At 39.6% G+C, this 26,258-nt stretch overlaps 1 protein-coding gene across 3 annotated transcripts in view; it reads right to left on the reverse strand.

Moving 5' to 3' along the window:
* Nucleotides 1–1,075: 1,075 nt before the first annotated feature.
* LOC141795137 (heparan-alpha-glucosaminide N-acetyltransferase) overlaps nucleotides 1,076–26,258 on the reverse strand; it is a 38,400-nt gene continuing 13,217 nt past the window's right edge. For all 3 annotated transcript variants that reach the window (XM_074675916.1, XM_074675914.1, XM_074675915.1), the window contains 11 exons: nucleotides 21,846–21,922; nucleotides 18,354–18,384; nucleotides 18,087–18,247; nucleotides 14,546–14,658; nucleotides 14,188–14,309; nucleotides 13,511–13,634; nucleotides 13,341–13,427; nucleotides 9,699–9,776; nucleotides 3,998–4,068; nucleotides 2,240–2,352; nucleotides 1,076–1,352 (listed from right to left, as the gene is read on the reverse strand). In XM_074675916.1, the coding sequence (XP_074532017.1) occupies nucleotides 1,171–1,352; nucleotides 2,240–2,352; nucleotides 3,998–4,068; nucleotides 9,699–9,776; nucleotides 13,341–13,427; nucleotides 13,511–13,634; nucleotides 14,188–14,309; nucleotides 14,546–14,658; nucleotides 18,087–18,247; nucleotides 18,354–18,384; nucleotides 21,846–21,922 (1,159 nt within the window). In that variant the 3' untranslated portion in view covers nucleotides 1,076–1,170. The remainder of the gene's footprint in view (nucleotides 1,353–2,239; nucleotides 2,353–3,997; nucleotides 4,069–9,698; nucleotides 9,777–13,340; nucleotides 13,428–13,510; nucleotides 13,635–14,187; nucleotides 14,310–14,545; nucleotides 14,659–18,086; nucleotides 18,248–18,353; nucleotides 18,385–21,845; nucleotides 21,923–26,258) is intronic.

Below are 26,258 nucleotides of genomic sequence, written 5' to 3' on the forward strand. Positions count from 1 at the left end.
CTGATTCAGATACTCCTCACCACTCTCACTCTAGGTCAGCTGAAGGCTTACACTTCCATGCAAAGCGTTATCATTGTAGGGATATAATTATACCTCTGTGGTGAGTCTGTATTGATTCCTTTTCATTTAATGAAGATGTTGCTGTGCATTTCCATTGCTGGCACAGTAGTTTGGAAAAGCAATTACAGACTTGAGTCATGTCAAAGACTCAAAGTGATGTACCTATGGAGACTCTAACAATAAGAAACAACAAAACACAATTATCAAAACCACTAGACTACACATGACAGAGTATGATGGCTTCTGAGGATGTTGAAATGTGATATCGTTCAGGAAGAAGAGCATGACACTCCACATTTCATTAGCCAGAAGGTTACTACTTGTTATGATCTCCATAACACCTGACCTGACACTGAGGGCACACTCATCTGAGCATGCTCAGAACCATCATCCTGCAGCACGTTCAGGAAAAGCCTCTGAAAGTTACTAAACCATGCTGTGAGCCTCATGGTAGAATGAGAACCTCCATGTGAAGACAAAGCTGAGTGTGTTGAACATAAAAAGGGCCGAGGTGACTTTAAAGGGCTCAGAGTTCCTGATAAATTGGATGTTTGTCATTTCCCTGATTTCTTACACATTGAGTGCACGATGTTTCTGCCACCGATGACTCCTCTGCAGGCTGTTCATCTTGACCCCTATTAAAGTACTGTCGCTCAGACAGCAGATGGTACTGGTGCACAAACACACAGATACAGAAGTGACCATGGTAACAGACTCATAATGGCTGGCCTTGTGTATAATGGAATCACTCAGCCTAATTTGTTAAGTACCACTTTGATATATTTGGTTTAATAAGTCTATACAGCACACAAAACAAGTGGCATCAAATAAATCCTCAGCTGCACGCTCCGTCAGGAGATCACATGTGCTGTTGGTGATGTTTGATAGATTTCATGGGTGAAGGCTTTAACACTCACAGCTTAGTTTGACAGATTCTCAGACGGCTTCGACTCAAGTGAAAGCGTGTAGGTTGGATTTCATGGAAATATAAACCACACATCTGTCAAACTCCTGCAGATGTTTTATTTATTAACTCAATCACACATTAAAAAGTCATAAAAAGTGAAATAACAGCTTTAACAGAGGGAACAAAGATGAGCTGATCCTGTTTCATATTTTGAGGAAGAACTTCTTCCTGTACAGCAGGTAAGCAATGAGCACCCACAGCGCAGTCCCCCACAGGCTCTGAAAGAGCCACTCCCAGTGGCTCTCTGTGATGTGCATCTCCCAGCTGAAGGGGAAGTAAAAACCCAGGAGAGAGTGTCCGACGTAGACCAAGATAGAATTCATCCCTGGGATCGAGAGAAGCACATAAAACACAAGCTGCTGTTTAACAGGACAAAACATCACCACACCAACCCTCAGTGAGCCAGAGCTCTGCAGAACAGATAACAGGTGCCAAAGTTTATCATGAGCAGAGGTGAACAAACAGAGATCTGGTTTATCAGAGGAGCTTCTAGGAAAAGTAGATCACAGTGTGCTTTAGTGCTATTTATTACAGAGCTGTCACATTAGTTAACAAGCCAGAATCTTACAAGCGACAGCGTTTCTGATCACATGTCTAAGAATCCATTATTGAGCGTGTAAAGCAATTCTTTCCAGTGTCTTGCTTTGGGAATCACATTAATACAATCTATTTTACGATCTTAACTTTTACATTCATTATTCAAATATAGAGGCTGCACTGCTACTCCAGTGTGAAGGAGACATCCCTGTTCCTCAGACCAACTCCCAAAATAAATGATTCCCTGTGTGCTATTACAGCACCACAGACATGTATTCAGGTCAGATATTCATTAGCCTCTGTGTTTGTGATCTGTTCATAACACTCCAGTAAATGTTCAAAGCCACTGCTGGTCTCACATGAACTGCTGCTGCTAACCAGATCGTGTGAAGTGTCAGCAGGATGAGCCATGCTGAACGCACGGACAGCAGTGTTGATAACTCCACAGTTAGGAAATTTTGCTATTGGCTGATTCTGACAGCTTTGAGAATGCTAGCTCAACATTTGACCTGCGTTTTGGTAACCACTCTCTTGAATACAGATTTTAATGCTCACTATCTGCATCGACAATAAAACTCCTTTATTATAACACCCTACACGTTACATGTGTGCCAGGCGTGTTTCCAAGGTTTTTATTCCACTTTAAAAAGCATCATTTTGCATGAGGGCTCTTACCTGGGAATATAAAAGGCTGTCCACCCCACCAGTTCTTGGTATCAGTGATGAAGTACATGCCTCCCAGCAACAGGAAGGAGAAGCAGCCCATACACATCACGTAGGACAATGACCTGGAGGGACCATTAAGGATACATTATAACAGCCACATTTGTGCTCAGATCTCACAGGCAGCACACTCTCATCTTTGTCCGTTTCTTGTAATTTTTTTAAATATCTATTTGGAGTGGGTCGTTACTTTGGTTCATTGTTGGTCATGGACACCAAACTAGTTTTGTCTTCAGTGATATTTTTCATTTTTTGCTCCTGTGTTTGTCTGGAGATCCTACATATCACCATGCCCGCAGTATATACATGCAAAATCAGCTGTTAGAAGCCTGTAGCATGCTAATGCTAACTGGTGCAATACCTGATGCTTCCCCACAAGGTGAGGAGAAGGAGGTGAGGATGACGTGCTGGTTCTCAGGTGTGAGCTAAGAAGTGACGACATAGACCTGTCCTTCCATCTATTGTGGGAATGTAAGATCTATCTCCAATAAGATGGACAAGCTAGCCATGCTAACCCAGCAACAGAGGGAATACCAGAGGGCAGAGTAGCATCGTGCTATTCACAGACATGGCTAATGGAGCTCACACCACACACTAACGCCACACTGGAAGAGCTTCACCTGCTGTGAGCAGACAGGATCCAGGAGACAGAGACTGAACAGACTGCTGAGAAAGCTCAGTCCTGGACCCTGTAGAGGTGGAGGCTGACTGACTGGACAATGATGGAAAAGCTGTCAGCATCTATTTTCTAATGAAGTTTTTAGATTTTCTGTACACTTTCTTACTTTTTTTCTTGTATTGCTATTGTATTCTATTCTAAACGGTGGACCCATCTGCTGGACTGGCCTTCAAGTATCAGCAGCGGATCCTTGGCACGTGCCCCGTGGAGCCGTGCCAGCCAGCCATGTCCTTGTCTGCTCCTAAGTGCAAGAATGTTTGATGTAATACCACCTAATGTAAAATGGCTGCCTCCAGGAGCCTTCCTGCACTGGGCTTTTTAAAATTTCATCTCATCAGAAGTGGGGCCAAAATGGACTCTTGGCTGAGATGTAATTACTTCTAGACATTCAGGCAGGGATGTGGGCAAGAGCTCAATAACCTTTGCATGATAAACTGCCTATAAAAGCCAGGCAGGTAATAGCGAGGGATGAACCCCTGTGGATCATCGTGAAGAATTTGCTTACACATCACGGACCAAATGGTAGTCTTCCTGCTACAGCATTAAAATGATTGACATCATATTTAAGCTAATGCAGGAGTGCATCAAACGCTGCTCAGGCTGTAAAGTTATATCTGTCTCGGGTTGTAAATGCTCCGCAAAACTATAATGCATCAAAATCCTGTGTTTTACCAGAAAGGGGTGTGATAGTTTGGGAACATTTAGACCACACTGTCATCACACACACATGCTCTTTCCTGCAGCCTGATCCCACTTCATCACGCAGTGCTGGTAAAATGTGTGCTGAGTGCCTCTTGGGTAGACAGGATAAAGCATCCTTTCTCCTGCTGGCTGTAAGGAAGAGTTATCATGTAGGATGTATAACTGCTCCACCTCACACTCCGGACAGTCAGGGTGATTATTTACAGTTGAGGCTGTCGTAACAGGAAAGTTAGAGTGTGTCTTAGCATCCTTGATTTGTGCCTGCTGGAAAATCCATCCTTTCTTTTGTGAGAAAAGTGGCTGTATTAAGAGGGTCAGGAAGCACTTACCAAAGGTTTTTATTGACAGGTATAAATCCTCCATCTCGTGTGCACTTAGAAAGGATGGCTGCAGAGATTCCCTAGGGTGGAAATGAAACAGATTTCAAATCGATGTCGGGTGATAAAGCAAGCTACATTAGGCTGCTAAAACGTGAAGCAACTGAATCAAGCGAGACCGGCAGGTTAAACGATTACCTGAGAGTCAATGAACACGGTCTGTGAGGTAACACAGAAAATCATGAGCTGTAAATATGCTGATTTGATTGTTCACAGAGTGGTGACATGCTCTACCAGAGAACAAAGAGTCACAGATGTTAGCCCAACAACCTCAATACAACAGTTTGATCCAATAAACTCTACAGAAATAAAATATTCAATCTTACTAAATCACTTTTACATCTCAGTGAGATGCTTAAGAAAACATTTCTGTTTCAAAGAATAAACCCAGGTCTGTGGATCTGAGTCCAATCATGCTTGTAAAAGTGGATATCCATCATGTGTATAGATGACAGAATCAATTGTGTCGAAATAGCCCGGCCGAAGCCGGATTGAGTCTCCAGGCTATCCAGGCGGCAGGATGTGGAATGGAGCTGGTATGTGGGACATTCGCTCAATTTCAATCTCTCACTCCTGCAGCCTGATCGTTGGGCTTTAATTAACAGGGGCTGTTGTTTAATAAGAGGAAGATGCACAGCCGCCCCCTGAATATCAATCCACTGCTAAAAACTGTACTACAGTGTTGTTGATCACCGCGTTAGCACTCTCTACCAGCCTCTTTTGCACAGCATCAGCTCTGTGGTTAGGAGGCATGCAGACGTGAGCTGCTCCACTGAGGAGGCGTGCTAATGTTAAGAGCACATGTCTGAAAAAAAAAGAGGTAGTTCAGCTCTGCTTCCTGCCTCCTCTCAGAGGTGAAAATGTATGAAAAAATCAATATGAAGAGGCTCATCTGTGAAACAGATTTTACTGGGTGAAAACACTTGACAGGAAAAAAGTAGGTACCGACTTTTTGGATCAAAACAAAGGAACGACTATGACTGAACATAAAACAGGAATGTTAAAATCGCACTCAAAGATTCTGTTAAAACCAACATTAAATTTGATGCTCTTCTAGAGGTGTGTTTAATTCTTTGGTGTACACCATGTATCAAACACCACCGTCTTTCATTTCTTCTCTGTTGGAACATTAACTTACTAAACCATGCATGACATTCAGAGGAAAACATAAAACCCTCCAGCTTCTGTATCCGACCCCTCTGAGTTAATTATTCTCCTCCTCAGGGAGTAGCCAGATGGATTTAAGTTCATTTGTGCTGCCTCAACGTTTGCCCCATTATAACAGTTAATACGTTTCAACATGTAGTGAGATAAGATTTAGTGTCACAACAGAATTTCACTTGAATCTGAAATGATCTGAGCAGATTTCTTCTGACTCACACAACCAAAAGGTTGACCACTCAGACTTCTGGATCTCCTGTGTTGTAATAACAGACTTTTTGACACCTTTGGCTGTATGAGGACTCTGTTTCCCATGAACACTATCACCCACTGCTGAAAAGACGTTACTCCTACCAAGGTTTTTTTTTTTTTATGTTCATTTCGTTTTTTTTGGAGAACGGATCTTCTTTTTTTTTTTTTTTTAACTCTACACTGTTAAAAAAAATGTAATTTTACAGGAAATGGTCTGTAATTTTTAAAAGATTTTTCCTGTTTTCTTACAAAACAACAAAATGCTAGTAGATTTACAGATATTCTAGTAATTTTACACAGTAAAAAAAAACAAAACAAAACAAAACATAACAGAATTTTGTGGTTATTAGCCCTTCATTTTTAAGTTTTTACTCTGTTTTCCAAAAACATTACACAAGACTGTAAAATTACAGAAATTATCTGTAAAATGACTTCCTGGATGCTTTCTTTAGGCATTATGCCAGCTGAACCTTGGGCCCTCCTTACTCATGGTTGCAATTCACTGATTAAAAAAAGAAACAAACTTAAAAAAAAAACAAACAAACAAAAAAAAAAAAACAGTAAAAGTGCTGGCAGCAAGTTTCCAGACAGATACCGTAAAATTACACAGCTGGTTCACACAAGGTTACACAGACAGCATGTTCCCCCAATGCAATATTTTAATGTCCAGCAGAGTCTTATATCCTCTGTGCGCCCTCCTCACTCACGGTTACAAAATGCCATATCACAACAAAAATTATTTTGCTGTAAAATGGTATTTTTCTGCAGAACTCTTTGCATTGTCACTATATTGAAGGTGTTTGACTGTAATAATTAAGTAAAAATCAGTTTAATGATGGTATTTTTCTCTAAAATTACATATTAATACTGTAAATCTGCAGATATTTACCTTTAGTTTTACGTATGTAGTTTGTTTTTAAACATTACAAATGTGTTATTGTACATGGGAAAAATAGTATTTTCACAGGAAATTACTATAGATTGATTTGACCATATTTTTAAAGTATTTGTCTGGAGACTTTGCTGTTAGTGCTTTAACCTTTTTTTAAACATTTTTTTTACAGTGTACTTTTCTTTGCTCAAGACAACTTTTACCAGGATGCAAAGCAACAAGGTAATGTATTTATTTAATGTTTAAAATGTGACAAACTTAGTTTGTAGTTCAGTGTCCAGAAGTTGAGCAGACTGTTTAGTGTTCCCCTCAGACGTGTCTGTAATGTGTAACGTTAGTGAATCCTGGTCATGTCCTGCCAGTCATCTGCCAATCAGAGCTAACGTAACCTCACTCTACATTTTATTGATAGACTCTCAAGTTTGAACAGACCACTGCAGAATAACTGCTGACTGTGGGTTGGAATCAACATTAGCACAAACAGCTTGGCCCGTGTGTTTTAGCCTGTAGCTTGTGCTCTATCACTCTCCTGTTTATCTTTCTTCTGCTCTTCTGTCCTTTTTCTTTTTGACAGTCCAGCCTAAGTGTCCACCATTACTACAAAATTAACCACAGAAACCTTTTCAGCTGAGAGACCTTTATACTGTGTGATCCATACTATATGACCACAGATCTGAAAAATAGCATTTACAAGAAACTAATTTAATGCTGTTATGAACAGACTTGTATATGAAAGTGAGTCTAATGTAATATCACTCATTAAGTCCTTACAGGACCTTTAAGTTATAAAACTTATTTTAATAATGTTAGAGCTTGATATTAAACAATGACCCAAAATGTAACAGCAACCAGAAATGTAGTTTTAAAAAAAAGTAAAAAACAAAACAAAACAAAAAAAAAAACCAACAAAAAAAAACAACAACACCAACAACAACAATCAGAACTGTAATGACTGGTTCATAATGTAACAATATATTATGGAGTTAACGTAAGTTCATGAAGGACACGGAAGTCATACGCCCAGCTGTGATCAGCTGACAGACTGATGTTCTAACCTACCCCTCTCAACCAATCACAGCGTGCGTCTAACAACAAGGCGGTGTATTTAAATCACGTCTTCATTCTCAGTTATTCCTGCTACCTCATTGTTGCTCAGCTGCTGCTGTCACAATCATCCCACCTCCACCCCAGCCTCCTCCTATTTAGCCTCATGTATGTATCTTATTGATCTGTATGCATTCATTTGTTCTGTATGTATACGGGGGGTTTGCTATGCACTCCCTGGAAAGCTCGAGCAAGCTGCTCGGCTAACCCAGGGAGTACTCTGAAAAGCAGAGCTTTAACGCCAATTCTAACTGTATCCATTTGGCAATAAATGGTTAATCTATGATGAGAGTGTTCCTGACTGAAATATTATATTAGTTATTTTTATTATTTTCTATAACATTTTGGGCCGTTACTAACAAATAAAACATTTTCTTTTCATTTAAACCATCTCTCCTCTTCTTCCAGAGAAACCAGTCAGCTGGTATAATTAAGTTTTAGTGAAGAACACAGAGCACATTTGTCATCATCTGATTCTCCATCTAATACCAGCATCAAGCTATGTTTTTGTCTCAAACTTTGTTGTCAGATACTTTCTTAACCTTTTAAAACACATCAGAGCCCATTTTACAGGTGAACTTTGAACAGGAGGGAGTCTGTTCTCTCCTCAACTTCTAAGATTTTTTTTTCTGAAATCTGATTTTGTTTTTTCAGAGTTAAGGAAATTAAATTAAAGGTTTTAGCATCTGTGAGCTCTGCTTCAACCAAAAGCCTTGTCACTTAGCCTATTTTATTTTTTCTTTTAATGACTGTGACGATTTCTGCTGCTTTCGACTAAAATAAAATGATTCATTCATTCATTCATTCATTCATTCATTCATTCATTCATTCATTCATTCAGTTCCTATGATGTGCTTCCATAAAAATCTTGTAGAAGGTTGGGCTTTAAGAAGGGAAATGTGGGAACTCGAGGCGTTATTTTGAAAATGTCCCAGAAATGTGGGAACATAAGGCTGGCTCCTTTGAAATTACTGTAAACCCTCAAATGTTTGGACTAGCAAAAAATTTAAACAGCTGTTTTGCTGGTGACTGCATGACTAATATCAACTTAAAGACAGAAACTGACTTTTCTTAAATAATAAAGCTTTGCAGTGCTTCCAAAGAGTAACAGATACTAGTGTGGAGGAAGCTGTAAGAGTACAGGACTCCTTAATGTAAAGGTGTCTGTTTCTGTGTGTTTCTAAAGGAAAACATGCAGAGAAGTGCTCGTTTCCCTCCTGCACAGTCAGATTTCAAAGGCTGAGTGACGCTCCAGCTCCTCCGGCTCCATCATCACTCTCGGTCACAGGGCTGCTGGTTCAGGATGCCGGCCTCCACAGCATGAAGACTCACTCTGATGACCCCGTTTTGAGAGCGGTTTCATCTCTGGAGCATCTTCCTGTCCACTCATGAAAACTGTGTCCAGGCACAGTTCAGCAAAGCTGGGCCTTTTGACATGGATATCTGTGGGTCTCATTAAAGCAGATTAACAGCCTCCTGTCACAGGTTTAGAAATGCAAAACGGGCCCTCTCATATAACGCAAGCTTCTCCCTCTGGGACACATTCCCCCTTTCAATGAAACAGAGGACAGCTTGCCCCTCTTCTTGTTCACAGACCACCCAGAAAGAGAGACGATCTAAAACAACAGGATTCACTTTCTCTGAGCAGATTTATAAAATAATTCCTTGATTTTTAGATTTGATGGACTTTGACCCATTTACAAGTGCTGTTCCAGTAAACCCAGTTTTGTTGATTTAATGGTCATGTCACTTAAAACCTGCTGTCAGTGAATGTTTGAGGCTTATTATGCATGTTTATGAAATGATCACGCTGATCTGCTAAACCCCTCTGATAAAAATAACACATGTAAAGCAGCAAAGAGGGATAGTGTGTATCCCCCTGAGGAGCTGGATACCCGTTACTGCCCGGAAACTCAGCCTCACATGGATGTTGTTTTATTGTAATGAGATCACACATGTCCTCTGCAGTGTCCCGCTAATGAACGGCTCAGCAGTTACCTCTTATATCAAAGTGGCAGGACAACACTCTGCAGATTAGAGTCAAACAGCCAGGGCATTCGAGTGCTCAGCTCTGACAGTCGTGGAAGCGGGGAATGTTTATTTCTTTTTTTATGATTTATTTTCTGGTATTAAAATTATCATCTGGATTTTATGTCCATTTTTTATTTCTGTTTTAATTTTCCTTGGTAAATTTGATTATTATTTTAAAAACGATGTAAAAATGAAGCATGGAAATAAACATACCAGGATAACAGCCCACACCAGGAACCGACAGAGGATGTGGAAAGTCCGTCCTTTGTAGAAAACGATAATTTTCCCAGCCTGTGGAGAACAAGGTAAACATACCCACAGTCAGCACAGCTCATCATCACACTTTTAATGAGAAATACCCTGTAAACACTGTGTATTTGCCCTTGGGTAACCAAATAGGCCTGGGACGTGGGCGTCAGTGCCCGTGACTTGGCGGTCCCGTTTCCCCTGTCCCATTGAGGCAGATGTGGAGTGTAAGTCATCTGCAGCATCTGATTAATTTGGTGATGATGAATATGTTTCAGCTGAGGACTTTGGTGTGGATGAACATATAAAAGAGGGCAGCAGACACCTGGCGTCCCGCCTAAGTCTTGCTGACGGATGGGGTCAGTGCAAAGCACCATGGGGAATTGAGCAATGTGGCTGTTTTTCGCAGGGCAACTTCCCACAACACAAATGGTTACAAGAGACAGGGTTACAATGTTTTGTCATTAAAGAGAGACAGCTGTACATTTGAAAACAGGCGCCAAACACGGCCTCCTTTACACAACCTTTACTAGCGAGCAGCTCACATTTTAGAAACTGAGACCTTTCAAGACGAGGCACAGATACTCTGAGAGAAAAAACTTAAAAGACATTCATTTCATGAGCAGCACATTGGGGTTGTTTTCATTTTCAGAAACTGTGTTTTTGAACTAGTTTTTTGCATTAAGTCTTCAAAGAGCAGAACTGGTTCAGTCCAAATTTAAAAAAGCTGTTGAACTCATTGAATCACTGTTAATCTAATTATTTTCAATGTAAAGCTCAAAGACGGTGAATAAGAATCTGGGAGACTTCATCTCACCCAGGTTTGCTTCCCACCAGGTTCCACTGAAGTATCTGCAGTACACATGGCAAAAAAAAATGAGATCAAATCAAGTCTTTATGCCTTGTTTTTTTTTGTAAAAATGGTCTTATTAGACTAAGTAAGAGCCACATTTACCTGTAGTGATGAAGTAAAGCAATGAATCAGTAAAGTTAATTCAGGAAAGTGATATGTTCAAAATATCCTTTCAATGAATCGTTCAGTATTCCTTGCAGCTCTGCCTGCAAATCAGAATTTAATAAGCTGAAAATAGCAGAACATTAGGATCTGCTCATGTTTATACTGAGAATGGCTGGTGTTGGTTAAAAAAACCAATGTGCTGAGAATTTAGTGAGACAAATTCACAGTTTACAAACTAAAAGTGTTCATTCATTACACAGATCACTCACTGACTGACAGAGAGAGAGAAAGACACTCAGAGGCGGAGCTTCCGTTCAGTTCATTCTGGGGACGATTGACTGAACGTAAACATGCAAGACTGTGAGTCACTAGCTTCAGTCAAACACACTGTACTGACTGAAATATGATTGAATTGAGGCCGTCGCTAGTGGAGGTAAGAACAGTCAACTGGAATATATAAGCTGTTGTTGTTTAGCTGACAGCAGCTATAAAAAGAACACACGGTTTTGTGGTACAGAGATGTTGAGCAACACAACTGACTCCGACTTGTTGATTCAGTCAGTACAATCTGCTGACATAAAAGGGAGAGGGAGGGCTTGCACTGTAAAAAAAGGAATCTTCAACCAGTTAAAGTGATGTAATTTTTTTAATCAATCCAACTCAATATTTTTAGGTTAAGGTTTCCAATGTATTTTTGTGGATTATATCAACTTGAAATTCTGCGTCACTGCAACTAATAAAAAAGAGGCAGTCGGACCAACTTAAATGAATTGCTTCAATAAGTCACACCTAAATAAATTAAGTTCTTTGAAATGAAATTAACAAGTTCATTTAACTCAACTTAATAGGTCAAATAAACTAAATATTCTAATTATTCCCAAATCTTACAAATTTGCATCAATCCAACCAAAGGGTTTAAGTTGTTTCAACTCAATAATCTGCAAAACCCAAAAGGACAAACCATGGATGAGGAGGTAACGCTGTGGATATGAGACCCTGATGCACATTTAGATACCATGTGGGGACAGTGTGTCTGGCATGGACCAGCTGGCTGTCTGTGCTCCATGACAGTGAGGGCTCCAATTTAAATACTCTCTCAGTGATGGTAATTTGAATTTATCTGAGGACAAAACCCAGCTTGTCATTTCTGATCATAGTTTTATCCCATCAACACATCTCATTTATTAACATATAAAACATTAAACACGCTCAAAGGTACACGGCCCATGCCACAGGGCACAGACAGCCTGTGCCCATGGCAGGTTAACATCTTAATGTGCAGCGGGGTCTAATATCCACTGCATTCCCTCCTCACTCACGGTTAAAATTAAGTGAATACAATAGGCTGTAAAGTAAACTTTACAAGTAGACATACAGTAAACTCAACTTAAGACTATTAGACATGTTTACTAATCTTTTTAGTAAAATTGTTTTCCTAGATTATTTTAAGTAAGCTCACTTTGCCACATTTTTACTGTGCAATTAAGTATAAAAACACCTTGTCAGGTTTTACTTTGAGGTTTTGCAAATTATTGAGTTGAAACAACTGAAAACCTTAAGTTGGAGTGATGCAAAATGTTGATTTGAGAACAATCAAATTTTTAAGTTCATTTGACTTAATCAGTTGTGTTGGTTGAACTTATTAACTTCATGTCAGATGACTGAATTTATTTAGGTGTGACCAAATGAAGAAATAGTTGGTCTGTTTTCTTTTTTTACCGTCTTCAAAGACAAAACCGAAGAGAGGAGAGCACAACTGAAGTTGGGAAATGAACGACTCTTTTCAGTTCAGTTCATTCACTCAGATGACCTGTTTGTTTTGAACAAATCACAAACAATGCATCATTTTTCACTTCCACAAGTCATGAAAAATGTATTATTTAAAGATTTCACAAGAAAAAAAACTGACACCCAAATTGCTTGTAAAGAATAAAAAATTTCCAAAGAGGTAAGAATGCTTTGCTTGTTTAGCTTCTTGTTCTTGCAGTCTCTTTAAAATGAGGTAGGGTTTTTCTGGACTTGTTAATGTATCTTAAAGTAAGTCCAATAAGACAGTTCTTACAAACATAAGACACAAACACTCGCTTAGGTTCAGATTTTTTTTCAATGCAATGATCTTCATTTTTTTATCAAGAGGCAAAAAAGTATTATGTGACCCTTTTATCTGTATTCATTATTACTGAAGTGATAAACTTTAACTCAGCAACCTAGTTTAAAAAACTGTGTCTTATACCAGTGATTCCCAAAGTGGGGTTGGGACGACCTGTGGAGGGGGATGGTGAAATATCTTTCAAAGTTAAAACAAATTTGATCCATAATTGTAAAACTAGCAACAAAAACAGGGGTTTAAGTTTAAAAAAAGGGTGAAAACAGAACATTTCTTTGTTGAAGTCCTCCTAGGTGACAAAGTTAAAATAATGATAGTACCAATGGAGGCAGATGAATTTTGGGAAAACAGAAATATGTGTACAGGTAGTCTAGCTTTTAACCCATGAGCAGAATTGAGTTCATTTTTCTGGTTGCTCTTGTCACTTTTTGGATTGCATACCCCCAGCAGAGGGTTGCTGGTCTCTAGGGCTGCTGTTTGGAGGTAACAGTCTATAAACCATCACTCTCTGACTCATACAAGAAAGAGTAAAAGTTTGTCTTACTTGCATCCCCAAGAATCCCATGACGATTGAGTTGATTGTACCTAAAACCCCCTCTGGGTCAAAGGGCTGTGTGGTCAGATACAGCTCCTGGACAGAGCCACATAAATAAAGGTTATTCCACGTTTACTCCACAGGTAAGCTTTTTGGGGGGTAAAATAAAAGATGCTTACTTTGCATGTGGGGTATCTGTACATGTTGTCACCAAACATCCATCTGTCAATGTAACCTGCTGCTCCTCCTGTGCAGTTTGGGTAAAGACCGTTATCACCGATTCCACCAGCTCCCAAATAACCTCTGCTCACAAAGACAGAAACAGGATTCAGGTTATAAAGATGCAGAGATAGAGAGATTTAAAGACAGACTGTTGGGTAAGATGAATAAGATTGATGCTTATTGTTGCTGTCTGATGGCAAACATTCTCACCTCTAACCAACAAATAAAACAAAGATAGGATGGGTGAAGAAATACCAGTTTTGTGAGGACAGGCAGCTCTATATAATGTTTTTGTTAATATTTAACAGTAGTTAGTTTGAAAGAAGAGGAAAAACAAAAGGCAGCGCTGAGCAGAAGACACGGAGCGAGGAAGATGGATCTTCTGTCTCCCTCCTCCTCTTATTGCACATGACAGACTGAGATTGGGTAATTATTCCCCTCTGAAGCATCCACCTCATGCTCATAAATCACCGTGCTTCATAACATCAGCAAAACACAAGGTGCACACACCCACACACACACACACACACACACACACACACCTCTGCTGCACCATCAGCCCCAGCTGAGGAGAGTGACTGCGTCAGAGAAGAGATCAGACCCACTTTCATGACGGCAGCCTTGCTGGACTTACGTTGGGCAGCCGGGTACGGGCATTAGCAGAGTGAGGCAGAGCCACAGAGTCTCCAGCAGGATGATAATCAGCCACTGCTGCCAGTAAAGGAGCACATCCTGAACAGGGCTCCACCAGTGACTCTGCATCATACAGAGCACAAACCATGTTATCATGAAGTGAGGAGGGGGCAAAACAGCACATATCATCTGACAGAGATGAAGTGTTCATTTGGCCAGCTCTCACTGATGGGAGTAACACAGCGCTATGTGAAAGGAGTGTGGACTTTTTAAAAAAGTATGTGTCAGGCTGGTCTCTTTAAACTCCTTTTCCTCAGTGAGTAACAACTGACTAAAGTGAACCTGACAAAGCCGCTCACTTCTCTCTGAGGGATTTCTTTCTGGCCCCAGAAAGTCTGCAGGAGAGACAGAACAAAGTAAGTAAAGCCCAGACGCTGCAGCACTCCAGGGACTCTCAGCCAGGACAGGGAAACTGAAAAACAGCCAACAACAGAAAGCAATGAGCACTCATACGAGGCTGAGACTCAGAGATGATCATCACCTGTCACTGCTTTTAAACCTCCTCCAAGTTTATAACATCTGAAACTTTAACTCCTGGTTTATTTTCTAAGTATCTTTTTTCATGTCTAATATACACTGTAAACCTGTATAAGTTGAAAAATGCTTGTAAACCCGTTACCTTAAAAAAAAAACTAAGTAATTAAACAAATTGATTTAACTCAACATCTTAAGTATTTACAATTATGATGGAAAATCATTCTACTGAACGACTTTAATCACATAAACCTGATGCTTATTTGTTACAAATTGAAATATTGAGTAATGTTAAAAAATGTTGCATGTCACTGTAAAACATAATAAGTTGTCCTTACTCAAAACTGAAAGATGCAATATCAATAAATGTGTCTTATGAATTGAGTAAATGTAATAATAAAAACTTGAAGCAGCACAACTAAATTATTTAACATTTTAAAATACAGCTGGGTCTCATATCCACAGTATTCCCTCCTCACTCAAGGTTCAAAATGCCATCACAACAAAAATCATCTCTAATTTCCTAACTTTAGTAACCGTGAGTGAGGAGGGAAGGCAGTAGATATGAGACTCTGCTGTTCATTGAAATATTGTTCATCAGGGGGCACAGGTTGTCTGTGCCCCACAGCATTGACTGGTGGTCTGTGCTCCATGGCACTGACTGGGGGTCTGTGCTCCACGGCACTGACTGCGGGTCTGTGCTCCATGGCATGGGGTCTTGTACCTATTGATTTTGCAGTGTGCCTGATGGTTAATGTATTAATTAATAAAATCTTTGACTGGTCTATCACACTGTTTGGGCCAATTTTGAAAGTGTGAAAATATATATTTATTTTGGATGCTAACAGTCAGTCCGCACCATGTAGAGCATAGACAGCTGATATATGCCCCTAGGAGCACAGACAGTTGGTCCATGCTGTGACGCACAGACTAACAGTCTGTGTCATGTGGAGCTCAGACAACCTGTGCCACTGCTGCACGTCTAGAAGTTCAGCAGGGTCTCATATTGACTGCATCCCCTCCTCACTCACGGTTACAAAACTCAGTCACAGTAACCAATGAGTTTAAGTTGAGCTTACTTAAACAGTAACAAAAGGTGAATTATTCAGAAATCATCAGTTTCAACACTGAAAACTCAGACATTTGATAAATTGAACTGACTAACAAATTTTAAGTTTTTACAGCTTAATCCAATGGAGTAATTTGAACTTTGGGGTTTACAGTGTAAGCATGGACAGGGGGTTAAATCATGCACCACTTCTCCTGTTGTCTTCAGATCATTAAAAACCAGGAAACTGATCCTATTAATCACGATAACATCTCCTCCTTCACCCATTACCGCTGACAGAGGATGACAGTCAGCAGGACACTTATGCTTCCAGCCTGGAGGATATGGACTTGACAGGAATGTGGGAAGCTAATCAAAGGTCCTCAGTTATCTCATGGTCTCAACAGGGAGAGGATGGCCTCTGGTTGAGAGGTTGATAGTAATCTACACATTAGTTAATTGGAAACCTCTTTGCTGAACAAAGTGATGTAAAAAAACCCCAGCATAGCTCCAATAATTGATCGGAACAAATCAAATCAGGGGCAGACTTAAGAGGGAAGGAAGCTCTTACTAATGACATGTTTGTTAAATCTGTAGATTAATTCCACGAGCAAAGTGAAGGCTTGGGTGTGACTTCCTTCATCTTCATCTGGCTAATCTGTCCTGTCATCCAAAGAGCAGTAACTACTCTCTGCACACATTTCTACCACAAGCAAAACATCATCTTTGATTTTAGGAATCTCAAGTTTCCAAAACAAGGAGACAAATCCACATTTCACCTCCGTATGAAGCACTAAATCCAAATACATTTCCATCTCTTTGAAGTAAATCATAACTGATGTGAGAGGTTAACGTCTTTTCTTCCCTGTCTGACATTGAAACCATTTAACATATTGAGTTGAGATCATTCCTAAGTTGAATTTATTCTTCCCACAGACCATCCAAGGACGTCCTTGGAAACAGAGGGCAAAGCAGCGGTTTATGGTAACTGTCTCTGTGACGCTACGCTCAGCTTCAGCCGCAGCCTGGCCAGCAGCTGCATGGCACTAAAGGGTGTAACACTATCTGTAATCATCCATTATGTCCCGGTTGTTTTTGTTTAATCTGCTTCTGTTAAACGTCCCCTGGTGCTGGATTTTCAGACTGCAGAACAATAATGATATTTTTGTTAACCCTGTTACGCAGACATCCACCCAGGAAAGTCCATTAGCTGTGGGAACGGCTAATGTGTGGAGGGCGCCCATAGCATCCCCAGGTGGATTGTGAAGCAGGGTTTTTTTTTCTGCTTTTTTAGCTTCTCCTCATTTAACCCTCACAGCCCTGCAGCTTTGGCTTTTTACAAAAATCTTTATGTTTGATGTCTTGTGACTGTGAGGGCTGTAAAACTTAGCAGAGTTATTGGATCATTAGTCAGCTAATCTCCTTTTCAGGTATTTAAAGACATGATTGGTCTGTGAAATTTAAATAACAGTGAAAGTTCTAATGAGTTTTTACTGAAACCTGAAATTTATGTAAATTTATTTTTTTTTTCAAAAAAAAAAAAAAAAAACTCGAGTATATTTATTTAAAAACAAGAAATTAAAATATACAGACTATATTTTTGATTGTCTCAAAATTAAATGAATGAATGAATAAATAAATAAATAAATAAATAAATAAATAAATAAATAAAAATAGTAGTTTAATTTTCTGTAAAAGCATCCACTGATTTTTAACTACACTGCAAAACCTGGAAAAAACAACAACAAAAAAAAACAAACAAAAAAAACCCCCAAAACAAACAAGTGTCGTGTTTCTGGGCAAGAATGTCTATTTGATTAAAAAACAACAACAAAAAAAGTATTTTTTTTAGATATTAAATGTAGAAAAATACTGCACAAATTGCTTATAAAGACTGAAAAAATATCTGCTTAAAGGATAATAAAAAAATGCTTTCTTAATTTCTTGTGCTTGGATATCTTAAAATAAAATATTTTTTCTGGTCGTGTCAGGTGAATGTGTCTCATATTATTATTTGACTTAAAATTAGATATTAACTCTGGCTTAAATTTCTTGTTTTTTAGTGTAACTTTTGACATAAGATGTAAAACATGCTTCAAACAGATGTTTCTCAGTCTGTGTTTTAATGCATTAGTATCACAATAACCTTCTGCCATCTCCATTAGGGATAATTACTAAAGTGATAAGTGGACCTAATGTTAGACAGCCTGTTTTCCAGTTATTTTCTCCACAGAGAACACAAAGCAGTACATGAGAAGAACAACCACAGAGAGCACATTTGTTTCATGATCAGCCCTTTGCTCCATCTTTGCTCTTACGTGCTCCGTCTCTGGGAGAGTAGTTCAGGAAGCAGAAGCCCAGCAGGAGCAGGACGGCTGTCCTCCAGGTGATTTTGCGCAGCAGCTGCAGCCGGCTCACTCCTCTCCTCTGCATCGATCTGAAAGCTAACACCACTGAGGTTCCAATAATAAACACAAACCTGGAGGAAAACACAGCATGCCACTGTGAGCACACTCAGACATTCAAAAACACCAAGGGTTAAAACAGAATAGAAATGTTTTACAGTCAAAGTGGGACAAACCTACCACGGCATGACGAGATCTGCCACAGTCAGACCTGCAACCAATCCACAGACATACACACATTTTAACTGACAGACTGAGACCTCAATTTGGTCTCACTTTACAGGTTCATAACTGTTACTCTTCTCTAATCGCTTACAAATAACAAGAAAACTCATATTAGACTTGGTATGAGCCACATTTAACAGACCAGTCCAGAAAAATGTCCTATTTCAAGATGACCTGACTAAAATGACAAATATATAACTTTTAAAAAAATCTGCCAATGGGATAAAAAAAATTTGCTTGTTTAGTTTCTTGAAATGATAATAAAAACCAAAAGCAATCCCAGCTTCATTTTTGTCTTTTAACATCTTGAAATAAAAACATTTTTTTGGACTTGAATGTGGCTTGTATAGAGTCTAAAAGGACAACTATTACTAGAAATAAGACACAAACACCTTCTTAGATTTCATGTTTTTGCTGTAAGGAATGCTGGGTCCCAGAAGTGATGCACTGATTATCATTAAGCTCTTATTAAAAAATGTGTGGCATGTGAATATCTGTACTGATGTCAGTTTCTCTGAAGCAGAACCAAGATGAATCAGACCCTGCCAGGAATCAAACCCAGCCTTATGGCAAAGACACTTTGGCTGAATCACAATGTCCTCCCTGAACCCTCAGGCTGAAAGGGCTACAAATGGTAAAACCAGCAAAGACACAGCACTGAGCAGCCTCTTGTATAACCTGCATGACATCACAGCTCACCTCAGTAGTGTTAGGAAGTCTTATTGTACAGCTTCTACTATTCTATCCTCAAATCTATCAAAGGGCCACATTAATTCAAATTATAACCATTAAATTAAAGATATATATAAATATAAAAATATTAATATGTTCTGCATAACCACACATGTGAAAAGATTTGTTTAGGCTGACTGTGGCTATTTATATCTTTATATTTAAAGAGAGACTTTTATTTTGAAATATAAACATTTGTTGCACCTTCCTTGCAACTTGTTAACAGTCTACTCTCTCTCTTTCTTTAAATTTCAGTTTTAGGGCTTTCTTTCACTCTGCCATGCTTGTGGGCTCTCTCAGGAAACCTGTGTTTTACATCACAAAACTATGGGATTCTGGGTAATTCCCTCATACAAAGGCTGTTTTTAAAAAAAATGCCTACTACAAACTGCTTACATATAAAGTGTGCAGTATATACAGTCATGCTGGCTAAAAATTTTTTGTCGTTTAGTTCAAGGGTTCCCAAACTTCTCAGCCCCCGGCCTTCAAAGTGTGCTGCAGACTGGTGACCCCCTGCTGTGGGGTTATACTAACAGGCCAATAAAAAAACAAAAAAACAAAAAAAAAAACAGACAATCTTAACCAATGTATGATGTGAGGGGTCAATTTGACCTGTTTCTGTTATCATGTTGACCGAAGTACACTTGTTCTTTCTTTTTCTTCATGAAATTTTGTGACTTTGACCTGAAACCTTCAATATGGGAAAGCTAGCTGTCCAGATCCAATATAAAGAGGTTTATTTAATATACTTTATTTTCATTGCCCAGTTATTTATGTTTTGACTGCCTCTGAATAGAAATTCAGACCCAGAGACCCAGGTGTGTGTAGAGAAGGAACTTTCTCTTCCTTGTCCTTATCACTGTTCTCACGTCATCTCCATATAAACACCAAAAATTAGCTCAGATATGTTTCCAGCTGAAGAAGTCCCATCACAGATTTTGATCTGTGAGAGTGTTTCAGAGGAAATATTTCAGAGACAGAGCACGACATTATTGATAATCCAGATTTTCAATTTTCCAACAAAGAGGATTCTGAGGACAAGGCTGCCGTTGTCTATCTATCAGAAGGACAGGGCTTCTGAAGATGAAAATATGAAATGGTCAACTTCACCGCTGGTGTGCACTGACTTTTTGATGGGAAGGGGCCAAAAAGAAGAAAAGAAAAAAAATAGAACCTTTAAGCACACCTGTTTTCACCTAAAAAGGCAGTTTATTATGCTTTAGCCAGCCAAGTGTGTTTGCAAACCAGGAGGGCCCTTTAGCACAGGTTTTTGCTCCTTAGACAGCACTTTAGTGTGTGTTTAGGCTCCAAAGAGAGCACTTTAGTGTGTGTTTAGGCTCCAAAGAGAGCACTTTAGCACAGGTTTTGGCTCCTTAGACAGCACTTTAGTGTGTGTTTAGGCTCCAAAATGAGCACTTTAGTGTGTGTTTAGGCTCCAAAGAGAGCACTTTAGTGTGTGTTTAGGCTCCAAAGAGAGCACTTTAGCACAGGTTTTGGCTCCTTAGACAGCACTTTAGTGTGTGTTTAGGCTCCAAAGAGAGCACTTTAGCACAGGTTTTGGCTCCTTAGACAGCACTTTTGTGTGTGTTTAGGCTCCAAAGAGAGCACTTTAGTGTGTGTTTAGGCTCCAAAGAGAGCGCTTTAGTGTGTGTTTAGGCTCCAAAGAGAGCACTTAAGTGTGTGTTTAGGCCCCAAAGAGAGCACTTTAGTGTGTGTTTAGGCCCCAAAGAGAGCACTTTAGTGTGTGTTTAGGCTCCAAAGAGAGCACTTTAGTGTGTGTTTAGGCTCCAAAGAGTGCACTTTAGTGTGTGTTTAGGCTCCAAAGAGAGCACTTAAGTGTGTGTTTGGGCTCCAAAGAGAGCATTTTAGTGTGTTTTTAGGCTCCAAAGAGAGCACTTAAGTGTGTGTTTTGCCTGGTCTGTCCTTTTCAAGAGGACAGTCAAACAAGTTCTGTCATGCCAGATAATGAGATGACAGAAAGCACACAGTGACATTCTATCTAAAATGTGGAGAACATTGAAAATGTTGAACCAGGAGAATCTGAGAAAATGGGTAAGTGAATGTAAAATAAATGAAAAATATGAATTTGCAAAGAGGGTAAAACTCAAATTAAACAGTTATTAAGTATAGTTTGGAGATTGAAAATGGGTTTTTTTTGCCTCTTTTCTTAATGTTTATATAATCTAAAACATTGTTTTTACCTGTTTTTTGACTGTTCTAAGTGGATTTACACAGTGTGGGTCAAAATGACCAGCAACATAATCAATGTGATTTTTTTTTCTAACATAATACAAGGGTTAAGAAAAACCAACGATATTTAAATTAACTGATGTGCTCACATTATTATGTTTCCTTAATTAATCTGCCTCCCGTGACACTGTTGCTATCCTGGTTTGGTCCCCTCAGGGGTCTCCAACAAAGAAATGTAAAAAAAAAAAGGATAAAACATTTTCTGTTTGCATGGCTTTTATAAAATGTAATCCCTGTTTTTTTTATATTTTAACACTAATGGTAATGAAATATGCTGTTGTGAACATTTTTTTTTTGTATTTGTAAGATATTTCATGAACCCATCAGTGTTCCACAACCCCCACTTTGGAAATGCTTGATTTGTGGTCAGAGGTGCCGTGCTGGAGGGAACCTGAAGAGTTACTGCTGCTGACCGCTCCCTGCTTTTATCTGATGATGATCTAACACCGACTGCATTATACTCACCGTTCCACGGGGCGTGTTGGAAGAACCAGTAACCTCCTCCACCATAGTTCACAAAAACCATCACTGTCAGAGAAAACCTGCAAAAACAGAGCAAGGATACAATGATAACGTGAAACAGTGAGTTACACGGTGAATAACTGCCTCAGAGAGCTGAGTGAATTCTAAGATATCAGTGAATACGTTTTCAGCAGCTTATCAACATGTTAAACTCAGGACAGCATGTTCCTATGTGTGTTTTCTGCCCATAGTAACACATGTGGCATAATATTAACTTCTTAGTGAAAGCTACAGATGCCAAAAGAACGTTTTACTCTGTCGCACTCAAATTGCAAGCTAATGCAATCTAAGCTTTATGAATCACTCTGGGAATGAGCACTTGTCCTCTGGATCTCCTCGAGTCGGAGTGCTGACTCAAGACTTTGCATCTAATATATGATACACTTTATGCTTTAGCTCTGGCCAAGGCTGATGAAATACTCCGGCCCATGTGATCAAGTGCTTCTCTGAAGCAGAGATTGAAGGGGAAAAAAAGGTGTTTGCTTTGCATGTCAGGAAATGGGCAGAGACCATTACACAGTGTAATGCCAGCATGGTGCAGCTCTCTACAAAGGTTTGATTTAGTCCTTTCAGGATTCAAAATACAACTCATATGCTTTAAACCATGTGTTTTTCTTTTCTTTTTTCTCTTTATTTTTTATTATTTATTTTTTTTCTCAAGGAGGAGCCTACAAAGTCCTTACATGCAAAACATGTAAAACTAGAAAAGCAGACCTCCACCAAGCATATTGTGATTGTCACCAACACTTTAGTCCTACTTTAATGTTATACTCCCTTTCAGTAGACTGTCTGCTACAATTTGGTGTTAGTTGCAGGTTTGTATGACAATTTGTTACCTGGCATTGTTGAAAATGATGATGACCCAGTACATATTTTATATTCCAGATCTTAGTATTTAGAATATTGCCAGGATCTGGATCGTACTTTTACATCTGTCAGAAATTATGGTGACCTTGTCTTGTATTGTTTTGCAAAGCAATCCAACCATTTATCCTGGAGTTATATACACATATGGTGAAAACAGCCCTATCTCACAATGATAAAGAATCCTTTAAAAAAGTTCTGGATCCAGACGGTGATACAGATCACCTCCAAAATGAAATCACTTCTTCCTTATCCCATTTTGAACACTTTCTGAAAATTTCATCAAGATCTATTTGTTACTTTTTGAGTTATGTTGTCCACAGACAGAGTTATTACAATACTTATACAACACAATACTCAAAGCAATTCAGGCCTCCTTACTTTTATATATCTTATGCATTTTGACCACAACTTCTTAATTTTTTTCAGACTGTAGTTTCAAAGCGAAAGTCAGTCTTTCCATAAATTCGATTTCATGAATAGTTCCTTGTCAGACCTCCAGTGTTGGTGTGCTGGGTTGGCCACTTCCTTTTAACAGCTTTCCTTCCTCTTATCAATAATATCTTCATTAAATAATTGTCAGCTAATGATTGGAATGTAATGCCATGGTTCAAAAGTACAGTGAGCAGATATCAAATGGGACAGTAGTTTGACATGCTGTAGATATTCTTGAATGTCAGCCCAGTATGACAAAAGTTTTGGACAACCCCAAAATATTTGATAATTATTGGCTAAATCTGAACCACACATCTGCAGCACTTCGCTCCACCGCAAATAAATAATCTCATAATGCGCTGCCCTGTTGGCTATGGCTGCCTTTTGCAGCAGCTCTCTCTTCTCTGTCCCTTTCTTGTAATTTTTTCATCTCTTTTTCATAATCTTTGTATTTGGAGTGGATCATTACTTTGTATGGTTCATTGTTGGTCATGGACACCAAACTTTTTGTGGCTTCAGCGATATTTTTTTTACTACTTTTCTCCTGTGTTTGTCTGGAGACCCTACATGTAACCATGGCTGCATTGTTAACATGCGAACTCCACTGTTAGCAGTCTGTAGCATGTCAATGCTAACTGGTGCAAGGCCTGATTTCCTCCCACAAGGTGAGGAGGAGGAGGTGAGGATGACGTGCTGGTTCTCAGGTGTGAGCTAAGAAGTGACGACATGGACCTGTCCTTCCATCCATCATCATTTGAAACGTAAGATCTATCTCCAATAAGATGGACAAGCTAGCTGTGCTAACCCAGCAACAGAGGGAATACCAGAGTGCAGAGTAGCATCATGCTATTCACAGACATGGCTAACAGAGATAACATCAGACACCAACGCCATGTTGGAAGAGCTTCATCTGTTGTGAGCAGACAGGATCCAGGAGACAGAGACTGAACAGACTGCTGAAGAAGCTCAGTCCTGGACCTTGTGGAGGTGGAGGCTGGCTGAACTGGACAATGATGGACAAGCTGTCAGCATCTATTTTCTTATGGACCTTTTTGCACTTTCTATACACTTTCTTACTTTTGTTTTCTTGATTGCTGCTGTGACTTCAATTTCATTGTACTTGTTACAATGATAATAAAGTTCTATTCTATTCTATTCTATTCTATTCTATTCTATTCTATTCTATTCTATTCTATTCTATTCTATTCAAATGTTCTTCCACCCAAACTCACACCACATATGTCAAGTTGTGGTTTTCCATTGTAATTTACAAATGCTCTCCCATTCATCCTCAGGGAAAAAAAGCATGTGGTTTTCTATACAAAAAGAAGGACATGTATAACATCAGGGTGTCTGTGGGAGGGGAAAGTCGACTGGGACAACATCGAGGATGAAGATGGTCTGATAAGGTGCACTGTACTCTGTGCTTCCTCTTGTTTTTCTGCCAAGACTCAATTAAGAGGTGCACCAGAGCCATTACTTCTCTTTTAGCCCAAACCTGCTGATACAAGATTTAATCGGACACTATCATCTCAAAGGGCTTTTAAGTAGAGTAAACCCTGCTGCCTGTGTCCGTGTACTCTCCCCCCTCTCTCCCTACACACACACACACACACACACACACAGACACACTCACACACTACCACATACTAATTTTGAAGAACACATCCATTAGTCACCATAGCTACAAAGACAGAGGTTAAGTCACGAGCCAGATGAGACCTGATGAGAATCATTGAATTATGAGGCTTATATGGTCTCTTATTGGCTCATTGATTTGATATTAAAGCAACCTTGGTGTTTTGTTGTTAATGTAAGCACCATTAGGCAGACTACATCAGGAAAACAAACACATGCTACACGACCAATTAGGGTTAAAGGAGAGCAGAAGTGCTTGAACAGTATGACGTTTGGTTGAACCACAGCAGGGAAGCGCCATTCGAGCAGTCACAGCTGAGCCCTCGTGAGCAGGGTATCCGGTTATTGTGACTAACAACTACACCCCAGACCTGACACAGACACCGGGAAATGAGCTACTACTGTCAGATTCGTTGTCTTCCTGTAATGGCTGTTCTCTCTGCGGTCCAGCACGGCTAAGGTGAGATTTTCAGCTGTGAGGAAACTGGTGACGGGCTTTTAGCATTGTGGCTCAAGATTAAAATCCAAATGCTTTTAGAAAATTAATGCACAACAAAAGCTGAGTGTTCCCTGTATATCATGTCAGTGGAGGCTGAGCAATGATCAGAAAAACCTTTCAGCCCAGAGGAAAAGCAATACGCCATCAGAAATGCCTCAGCATTTATAGCAGATGACTGATGTGTCTGGTCTCTGTAGAAAGTTGTTACATATCAGGAGTATGGATCATAAACCACAGGACTGAGGAGGCACGGGCGGCATTGATCATGAGCGCTGAGTCATAGATTGATTAAGTATGAGATTTCCTCGTTTAACCATCCAGGACATCAATGTACAGCAAGTATCCGTTACTGCAGGGTGATATTTTCTTTACTCAGGAGACATAAGACAGTATCTCCTCATGCCTTCTCCTTTTTTAAATGTCCATCACCTCTTATTGCATGGTTTAGCTTCTACATGTGAAGCACTTTTATATCTAAAGTGCATCATACCTGGGACGCATTAAAATAGGTTGGTTATTCCACCTTAAAATGGTGATGTCTGCAGGTGCTCGTGCAGCCTCTCAGTGTAGATGCTGCCAGTGTTTTTGTCTGTGTTTCCACTATGTCCTGAAGACTGAGGCACATTATGTTAATCACACCAGTGATGTCCATCCATCCATTCATTCATCTTCTCCCACTTATTCTGTTCAGCGTTGCAGGTGGTTGGAGCCTATCCCAGCTGTCTTCAGGTGAGAGGTGGGGTACACCCTGGTTGCCAGTCACTCACGGGGCTGACACACAGAGGCAGACAACTTTTCACGCACACACTCACACCTATGAATCAAATTCAAAGCTCTTCTTCTGGTTTACAAAACAGTGAAAACAATGACTCCTTCCTACCTGGGGTCCCCCATCCAGGTCTACACCCCTTCTGGCCCAC

This window comes from Halichoeres trimaculatus, unplaced genomic scaffold, assembly GCF_033239565.1.
Source record: "Halichoeres trimaculatus isolate MK-OKI-2021-1 unplaced genomic scaffold, fHalTri1.1 fHalTri1_scaffold_8, whole genome shotgun sequence".
Classification (NCBI taxonomy): domain Eukaryota; kingdom Metazoa; phylum Chordata; class Actinopteri; order Labriformes; family Labridae; genus Halichoeres; species Halichoeres trimaculatus.